The sequence below is a fragment of the Plasmopara halstedii genome (genome assembly GCF_900000015.1).
Source record: "Plasmopara halstedii genome assembly, contig: Scaffold_555, whole genome shotgun sequence".
NCBI lineage: Eukaryota > Oomycota > Peronosporomycetes > Peronosporales > Peronosporaceae > Plasmopara > Plasmopara halstedii.
Window position 1 is genome coordinate 742305 of NW_020187475.1, and position 9292 is coordinate 751596.

Sequence of the window (9292 nt, forward strand, 5' to 3'; positions counted from 1 at the left end):
GACTTGCGATGAAGTATGCACTTGTCAAGTTCAGGGTCCACCTGCTCTGCCCCAAGCCGTTCGTGATCCACATTACGGAGTGACCAGAGGCATCCCAACTAATTCAAAACACTATTGTTTTTCCAGTAAGGGTCTGGGATATCTGAAAAATCGTCCTTAGAATGCGCTTCACTTGTAAGATCAAGATCATATTGTGGCTTCAATGTTCTTATGTAAAACACAAGTTGTGCTCACTATATCTTCGGAGGGTTGACCTATCCCGTCCAACTAAGCCTGTATACAATTCAATATCTGGGATCACAATTTAGTAATATTAACTACTAATAGATAGAGGTTACCAGCATCTTATTGTTCTTTTCACCTACTATATATTCGTGTGTGCTCTGCTTGCCGGTGGCAGATCTGCGCATGACGCTCTAGCTCATCAGTGAAAGAAACTGTGATTTTGATACAAAGGGTCATCGGGTAGATATTTGCAAGTAAAATATATATCAACAGCCGTCCTACCAAAAAACCTAGTCGCTTTGTGGCGGTGTCATGGAAGCTGATCAAGCCAGAATATCAAGATTAGAAATCGCACTGCTATAAACAGCGCAAAGTCAAAATGTGAGAGCAGTTCACCTCAGCACCGCGCTTATTGCTTCATGTGATACTCTTCGCCAAACCATGCATGCCTGACGATATGTTATTGACGGAATTTGTTCAATATGATGACAAGTACAAAACAAGCTTTAATGTTGCCATTAAGCGCAATTTTCAATATGTTACCGGTAGCTGTGTCACTGTCAGCAGCAACGAGCTACTTTACTCAGCTAATTCACAAAGACTATCATGCCAGTACGACCCGATGCCTTAGAAGACTCGACATAACTTCGACAAACAGATGTGGTCTGCCAGTGCTGACTCCGGCAGACTGATTAAATACTCTTGCACATGCGGCGAGTATTTACACATTTGATGCGCTTAGCAAGTGCGTAACAAGATGTTTACCCACTTAAACGAGTTGGGCACGCAGCTCACATTGCTCACTGGACCACATATCTATTGACTTCCGAAGTGACCACAAAGCATCTTTTGTGCCTCGCAAAATATTCTGTACTTGTTTTTTTGGATGAGGCACCACCGCACGTGAAGGTTAAATGAGTCAGTTCATTATACGGCAAGCCTTGGAATCAAGAATAACAGGTACAGATGTAGACATGTCGGAAATTAAAGATTTCGGTGCAATCTGGACCTTGACAAAATCCTTTATGCAAACGATTACTGCCACCATTTATGAGGAAGGGTCTAACGCTATCGCGGCTTACTGATTTCTTAGCTCGTAGAATATTGCATTCATTTTTGCCTCCCTCGACGGGTGCATTTTTTTATTGATCAATAAAAAGCGATAGGTCTGGTTATGCAGTGCAAACTATCTCGACATCTGTTGCTTAAACACTTTCGATCTTAAAACGCTTTTTCTACAAAGATGCCAATCGTAAGTGCCCATTGTCGCGCGCCGCCTTATAACATATATAGAGCTAGCGCGACACGCTTTGCATGTTTCATAATATGTCCAAAGTCATTGTCGTCTTAACTTCTATTACCTGACAAAAGATTGCCCTCGGTCCTGCACTCGTTGAGCAGGATGCTTAATAGAAGCGGCCTCATGGCTAGCGTCTTCAGGCAATCGATTCTTTGCTTCTGTCCCTTTGGACTGGCGATTAGGCTATCCCATCAAGGTAAAATAAAGGCAAAATCATTCATGCAGGCCTTGTTTCCCTACATCTATAATAGAACAACTTCTTCTTTCGCAAAGAAAACTATCTTATTCTGACTCGGATGTTCTACACAAAAAGAAGCGGTCTGTTCAAGCAAGGAGCGGAACCGAGAGCCTCTCCTGATATTATCATCTCGCTCACTCTTCTCAGTCTAATTTAGATTTATACGAAATACTTGATAATCTATCTATCAGCTCAGTCTGATTTAGATTTATACAAATATCTGATCAACTCAGTCTTGTTAATATATATACGATTTATTTAGTAACACACTCCTCCATAATTTATGTATCCTACATAATGTAACCCTAGATGGTCCTCATCAGTACCAGATTTAGGACATTTAGGACATCTGGGCTTTGCACCATAGTATCTGCGACCATCACCATAAAACGGGATGCCCCTGTTACAGACTTCCAAAATTAAGTTCGAGATTTTTCAACCAAGTAACAGCTCCCACTAATATCTGGCTACGCTCTGGTAAATGACACGCGCAGATACACTCGGTAAAAATGATTGTCACAGACTGGCTGACTTCTCCAAAACTTGGTCTATGATTATCTAGTTTGCCACCGTAGTTTTGTGCAGCATTTAAAACGTTTTGATCTTTCAGCATTATAGAAATCACTTCGCCCGCCGAATTTGATATGCTTTTATGAAAAGTTACGTATTCACGGTGGATTGTAGGAAACAGCCCGGCTACAAGCCGATCAGGCGCACCGGGCACGATACCATGATGTAAAGCTGAGCGAACCGACCATTGGTTATGCGCACAACTTCCGCGGCAAAACACCACGTTCTCGATAGCTGGGTCCAAGAAACAAACCCTACACGTGAGGTAGTATGGCATTCCCAATCTGCCCATTGAAATTATTAAAGATGAGAATATTAATGATCTATTCGACTCGTGCTACTTGGTTAATGCTTTTTACCAAGCCAATAATGTTTGCGAGGCTGGCAATATTGAGCTGCCTCTATATGAAGCTTTCGCCTCAACGTGGCTCTTTCCACCACAGGGCGGTTGCTAGAAGTGGATCTGTTGTCATGGAGAGGCGCGCGGTATTTTTTTTACGAGGTCTAGCTTTTCTGGATATGGTTCCCTCGGCCGCTAGGCGTGCACGTGCGTCCAGAACGAAGCTCGAAGGCTAAAGCAACTTGAAATAAGTCAATTTTGTAAACGATCATTTACAACTTTTTCGGACGAGCCTCCCCTTACGATTTTCTATAGTTACACCTTCCCATAATAGTTAACATGTTCGCCACAGCACCAGAATCTTGCGAATTTGACCAGACTGCAGCAAATATTTTCTTTGCGGTAGCAGTATTTGTCAAATTCTCGTTCATCTTGGTATTTTAAAGTGCCAGAGCCAGAAATAGATACTCATGGATAACAACTCAACTCCTGTGTTTGTCACCTTAACACCATGACTGCTCAGATTCGAATACACTTGGTAACTGATCATTTAGTTTCTCCGAGAGAATGGACGGCTCTACAATTTTTATAAATTATCCTTATGGAATTCTGGGTATGTATGTATTGTAATAGAAATTCTGTATGAACTTCTTAGCTATTATGTTCGTACAGCATTATAGAACACCTTAAAGCCGATGGTCTTCACTGTCTCTGAATCGTTATTTCGACAAGAAACGAGTAAAATCATCTCTTCTTGAAATCTTGTCCTGGTACCCGCTTACACCCAAATAACCGCTTTAACTTCTTTCTTACTTTTCGAATTGTCGCTGAGCTGCTGGCCAGCTGTTTTCTGTGATTACCGCTTCATTAGGCGCCATATGTACAATGACTTTGGAACTGCGATGTTAAATTCTGCATCAAAAATTACGTTTCATTTTTTTAAATATGTTCTGTGACATTGATGCGACGAAAACTGATTTGGCTTGCTAAATGTCTCGGCCAAGGTCAATACGTATTGGGTGGGTGCACAACGTGCGCTGCCAAGGTGTGCTTACAAATTTAGTAAATAATTTTACTGTCGACTGAGTAAGTCACGATTTGCAACATCGCGTATTCAATAATTTTGGCTTCCGGGTGCACTTGAAATACCAGGTGGGAGAGAGATGACTTTTCGTCATAGACAAACGTACAACAGGCAAGGAAGCACTGGCGGCGGTGTTGCGGCCACGACCCGCAGTCTACATGCCAATAGCAGTGAACATTGCGGTAGCTTACGGCTCGATTTTGTCGAGTGGGAAATAATATGCAGGCTGCTGAGAATGATACGCTTTCAGGACCATAACATAGTGGCTACTGCTTATCTATGCTATCATTGAACATCATGTTCTGCAAAATACATATGGAGTAATATATCAATGGAGAACCTCGTGTTTTTCGCGAAAGATTTGATTCTATTTTATATATTGAAAACGTAATACTCGGGATAGAGTCCACATCAACACAGCTTTACCACACTATCAGCAACGTCAAGCGGCTGCTGTGAACGAACGCATCTTGCAGTGAATTGGGGTGCATTCACTAGAGACACGCGTCACGCATCTCTTCTAATACCTATATCAGAGATAGGAATTAGGTTGCGGGTTATTTAAAGATGTTGTTATGCGAAAAGAGCGAATCCCAATCGCACACGATTAGCACATTAATAAGAGCAGCATTACCTAGGGCGCTGATGACAAAATTTCGGAACCATTATACTGTATGTAGCACACTATGAACAATTTTTTTTCTAGCTGAAGCATAGTGACCCAGTCGTTCATTCAGTGGGACAAAGTATCTAGTACTCTGAATCAGAACGTCCTCTCGAAAGCTTTTCATTGTAATTCTTAAGACGACAGCTTAAATTTTGTGGCTAGCACGAAAGCAACCCTACGAAAGCAACCCCACGAGAGTGGATACAAGGTTGTACGATTGTGCCACGTGCGACGCTGCGTGAGAAATGCTGTTTGTTGTATCCAGTCTGACTGTCTATGATGGTTGGTCGGGCTCTGTACCGTCCTTACAAATTCTAAGATAAGCAATTTCAGTTACAGGTTCATGTGCTTATTGTGTGACGCAAGAGCGTCCAATCGCTTCAGCAAACACGGTGAGGCGGACCAGTGAATTCATTACGAGAAAATCCGCCTACTACATAATTACCGTGTCTGTCCTCACAGACTGTTACAATCAATGAGCTTTTCATGTGTCGTCCCTGTGTCGCCTGTGGCAGCACTTAAGCGTGCGCGCAGTGCCGACGATGATCTCCACCTTCTCAAGGTCAGCAAACAGGCCAGTGAAGCTTCACCGCACTCGCCGCATGCCATGGCTGCTGCCGTGTTAGCCCAGCGACAGCAGCAGGTCTTCAATGATCACCAAATTCATCAGCAGACGCAGCAAAATGTGGCTGTGTCACCCTTTGTTTTAGCTTGTGCCAATATTCGCTACGCTATCACATTCATCCAGAATTCCCGTCGTCATGCACTGGCGCTATGTCTTCAAAACCAGTGGGAGCGGGCGCTTACAGTGCTCGAGAAAATTGAGCGCGCTAATGACCAGATCTCTCGACAGCGTCGTACTAAAGTGCGCGAGCAAGCAAATGCCAACATAGATCGAATATTCGATGTACATGCCATGCCAGCACAGCCTCCACAAGTATCTTCACCTTCCAAGATTCGCAAGCCCAAACGCAATGTAAGGTTTAGCAATGAAGTGCGAGTTGCTGTTGCTGAAGATGTCGACCGCTCACCCGCACCTGTGCCCATGCTTATGCGCGATGAAATTTTGGTGCTGCGAGCATCGCGACCTATTCCGCTCCGCAACTTTTCCGAGTTCTGGAGCTCGTCGATGTAGCTTTGAGTTGTGTTTAATTCTGTGTGTTAGTTGTACTATTATTTATTGGGATTGGAATATAATACGCTTAGTCCACCAACAAAAACATGCAATGTGTGTTTACTTGTCTAATTTTGCGATTGAGCCGTATGCACGTGACTGTCTTGGCACCCAAGGAACGTCTTCTGTTGAAGCGACACTGGAAAACGCGTCCGAATACATTGGTGTAACTCTTCAGCGCAGTACCGAGCAGAAAAGTGTACAAGCACGAGAATGCCCACATCCTGAAATAGGTTTTCGTGAGCAGCAAGCTACGCGACAACCACAAGATAATATTAAGGCACACACAACAGAGCACAATCGATCAACATACCTGGTCGAGGTGTATGTGACCGCGAGCTGCTGCGTCTTCAATATTCATCTTGGAGTCAACGTACGTGGCCTAAAAACAACTAAACTAAGATATTTGATATAATGTTGATTAATCTCCGTACCTCGGTGATGAGTATTTTTACTTGCAATAAGTCCTTCGATCGGTTGTCATTTAATGCCGTTGTAAACACCTCAATGGTAGTGTCACCTGTGTATGCGATTTCTGGCGTCAGCTTGAAGTTTGTGATCTCGTGGCCAGCGCGCTTAAGTGCCGCAAGCTCCTCACCAAACATGTGCCGAAGCTCTGGCTTGAGGCAGCTTTTTCTCTCGTACAGAATATAGCCTAGGCTTGGTACGCGATGTTTTGTAGGCACTGCTCGTACCATGTACTTGGAGGATATGTTTACCTCGTCAAAAGCCTGGAGAGGAACAAATTTGGCTGGAAAAGGTATGTCACCTTGCATGACAGCCATATTATTAAGCATGTCTTCTAAATGCGCTACGAGGTAAGCTGGAACAAAGTAGCTAGCAGCTTTTTGCTTCTGCAACGATCTTCGTGCGGCGTGCGCTACTACCGCGCCGATATGGTCGACATGACCATGCGTGATAAATATGTTCGATTTATTTACCACACGCCCGATGATACAACCTAGATCGAACGCTATATCGATGGAATCCACATAGCAGCAAGACTCAACGCCAGCTACACAGCGCACGTGTAGCGTGTATTTGCCCGCGTTCACCACTGTCGCGGACATTTTTATCGGGGTAACTTCGTAAACAATGAAGTTTGATTTACATACACTCGATGGCGACTCGAAATCAAAGCCTTTGTTATTATTAGTAAAATAAAACTCCACAAAAACGTGACATTGGTACATCTTGATGATGGCTCCATACTCGCAACGCACTGAACCCGAACGCATTGCGTTAGTGCTAGTGGTCTGTTTGTCCGACCTGCTTCTCACTGGCCTCGTCTTTGGATGGGCACCATTGCTTTTACTACTTAAAAAGGAAGGTCAGTACCATGAGCGGTGTACAAACCCGAGCGAGCCCGCTTGCGTGGAGCAGGAGAACCGACTCAATCTCATCTTTGCGGTGGCTGCAGTAACTGTGAACGTTGGAGCACTACCTGTTGGAATATTTATGGACAGGACAGGACCTCAAGCGACCGTCATTACTGCTGCAATCATTGAGGTCGCAGGCATTATTTTGCTGGCATTTGCAGAGTCACAGACCTTCGATGTGTTTGTACTAGCTTACTCGCTTATTGCCTTCGGAGGATGTATTACTATGATGTCATCGTATCCCGCCAGCTTCCTCATCATGCGTTACCAAACAGCAATTCTTGCAGCAATAAGCTGTCTATTTGACGGCAGCAGTGTTATCTTTCTCGTCCTGTATGCTGTTCATGAGCGCTTTGGCTGGACGCGCAGAGAGCTACTTTTGGGACTGGCAGTAGTTTCTACACTTGTTTACTTGTTGTTGATCATTCTTTGGGGTCTAAATGAGAAGAACCTGCGTTCGAAGCAGAACTCTAGTGTAAAGAGTGACGAAGTGGAGGTGACGACACATCGCAAAGAACCAATGGCAGATCGACAGGCGAACAATATTAAATACGACAGTGTGAAGATGCAGAAGACCACGTCCGAGAGTATTCCATTAATCTCCAAACCTTTAAAGCAAGACAATGCAGCTTTTTGCCATGTGGACATTGATCTTCTCAAGCAGATGAAGACTTTCGAATTTTTATTCATTGTGGCGTACGCAGCCGTTCAGATGCTGCGTGCTACTGTCTATATTGGCACAACAAACAAGCTGCTAGAAAATTACGGCGATCGTGAACACAATTACCTGTACACCAAGATATTTAGCTTCATTTTGCCGATGGGCTTTATTTTCGTTCCATTTATTGATTATCTGGTGGAGAAACGGGGACTGTCGAAGGCACTGCAATTCACAAATGCGCTGGGTGTGCTGTATAATGTGGTCGAGCTCGCACCAATTTTACCGCTGCAGTGCATTGCCTTCTTGCTATTTACGGCATTCCGAGCGTTTCTGTACGCAATTATCTCAGCTTTTACGGCTAAGACGTTCGGTCTCAAAAACATGGGGTCACTTATAGGGATTATTTTTTCAGTCGGTTCTGTCAGCAGCCTTTGTGAGTATCCAGCCGTGTACATGTCAAATAGTGTATTTGACGGTGACCTGACAGTGCTTAATGTGCTATCCCTGCTGTCCTGTGTCTTGATGATTCCACTTACGATGTACTTGCACAAGTATGAGTACGATAACGAAGTACAACACCGCAACGAGATTGCACGTGAGAGCGGCGTCGCACACTTACACGCTGGACACGCTGGACACGAGACATCTTCATCACTCCAGTAGTGTTACGTTTACGCCGGCAGTTTTTTTCCTTACCGTAATTTACCACCAAGAATATTCCCAGAACCTTCTTTAGGGCCAGCCACCTAAGCTCTAAGGGTAGTTTCAATATCGTTCGACTAATGAGAACTGACAACCTTTGCTTTTGTCTGAACTTCAGAATTATTTTTCTCAAAGAAAAGTTAAGACATGTATATTACTAATACATAACGGCGAACGAACTAACTCATGAAAATACAAGGGCACACCAATCAAACAAGTGTATGCTTCTTATTCCGGGTATTATCGATGAACAACCAACCCAGTCTCAATATTACTGAGAATGTTATAATTTATCTTCACTTCAAGTTTCTTAGCAATGATAATTCATATATATAAGTTGGGACAAGTACAAGGCGAAGAATTGGTCGCATCGATTCTCATTTCATCGATTGGCTTCGTAAGAAGCTCGTAATTGAGAAATATTCTAAGCTATCCAAGGAAGTTATTTCAGCGATAAAAATATTTTTTTTTGCATGAGATAGAAATTACTCATTACATTCTAAATAAGCTTTGGTAAAATGTACATTTTTCCCGGTTTAGCGATCCAGTGTTATTTCGCTCACAACCAATACAAGCATGTTTGTTCCTTGGCATCCGGCATGGACACATTGTATTCGAATAGCCTGCGATCATCACGTTCGGTTAGACGACTTACATTAGCAGTCGGAACACGGATCGTTAGATTCACGTCTGATAGTCAAGAAGTTCATTCACGAGCTCAGGGGATGGAACGTTCAAGGCGCTGAGTCAAAAGGACTCTGAAATTGCAATACAGCTGCAGAAGCAAAACTACCAGTCTGCTCAGCGAACGGAAGAAGAATGACATACTTAGCGTTCTCAACAGATGCGTATAGTTGTAGGTGATATGCGGCATTAAGCTTGCGGCGGGGCTGTCGTAGCTTTGCGCTTGAGAAAGCGTCTTTAGGTCACCGACCTTTCGTTCTTTACAAGA

At 43.6% G+C, this 9292-nt stretch overlaps 4 protein-coding genes across 4 annotated transcripts; 2 read left to right on the forward strand and 2 right to left on the reverse strand.

Moving 5' to 3' along the window:
* Positions 1 to 2032: 2032 nt before the first annotated feature.
* PHALS_14523 (uncharacterized protein) lies at positions 2033 to 3025 on the reverse strand. The gene has a single exon (XM_024727079.2). It carries the CDS (start codon positions 2623 to 2625, stop codon positions 2167 to 2169), a length of 459 nt encoding a protein of 152 aa, XP_024577692.1. The 5' UTR covers positions 2626 to 3025; the 3' UTR covers positions 2033 to 2166.
* A 1874-nt stretch (positions 3026 to 4899) lies between these two features.
* On the forward strand, positions 4900 to 5559 carry PHALS_11676 (uncharacterized protein; the record flags this gene model as incomplete). Its single annotated transcript, XM_024727080.1, has 1 exon — positions 4900 to 5559. The coding sequence occupies one exon, from the start codon at positions 4900 to 4902 to the stop codon at positions 5557 to 5559; it is 660 nt and encodes a 219-aa protein (XP_024577693.1).
* A 107-nt stretch (positions 5560 to 5666) lies between these two features.
* PHALS_11677 (nuclear ribonuclease) lies at positions 5667 to 6668 on the reverse strand (the record flags this gene model as incomplete). Its single annotated transcript, XM_024727082.1, has 4 exons — positions 5667 to 5849; positions 5912 to 5980; positions 6033 to 6118; positions 6197 to 6668. The coding sequence occupies 4 exons, from the start codon at positions 6666 to 6668 to the stop codon at positions 5667 to 5669; spliced, it is 810 nt and encodes a 269-aa protein (XP_024577694.1).
* Positions 6669 to 6795: 127 nt separating this feature from the next.
* On the forward strand, positions 6796 to 8301 carry PHALS_11678 (Major facilitator superfamily domain, general substrate transporter; the record flags this gene model as incomplete). The annotated part of the gene is made up of 2 exons (XM_024727083.1): positions 6796 to 8071; positions 8126 to 8301. The coding sequence occupies 2 exons, from the start codon at positions 6796 to 6798 to the stop codon at positions 8299 to 8301; spliced, it is 1452 nt and encodes a 483-aa protein (XP_024577695.1).
* Between the last annotated feature and the right edge of the window lie 991 nt (positions 8302 to 9292).

What these genes read in the sequence shown, in the direction of transcription:
- PHALS_14523 (XM_024727079.2), bottom strand. Translation starts at nt 2,625, where the DNA reads ATGGGCAGATTGGGAATGCCATACTACCTCACGTGTAGGGTTTGTTTC.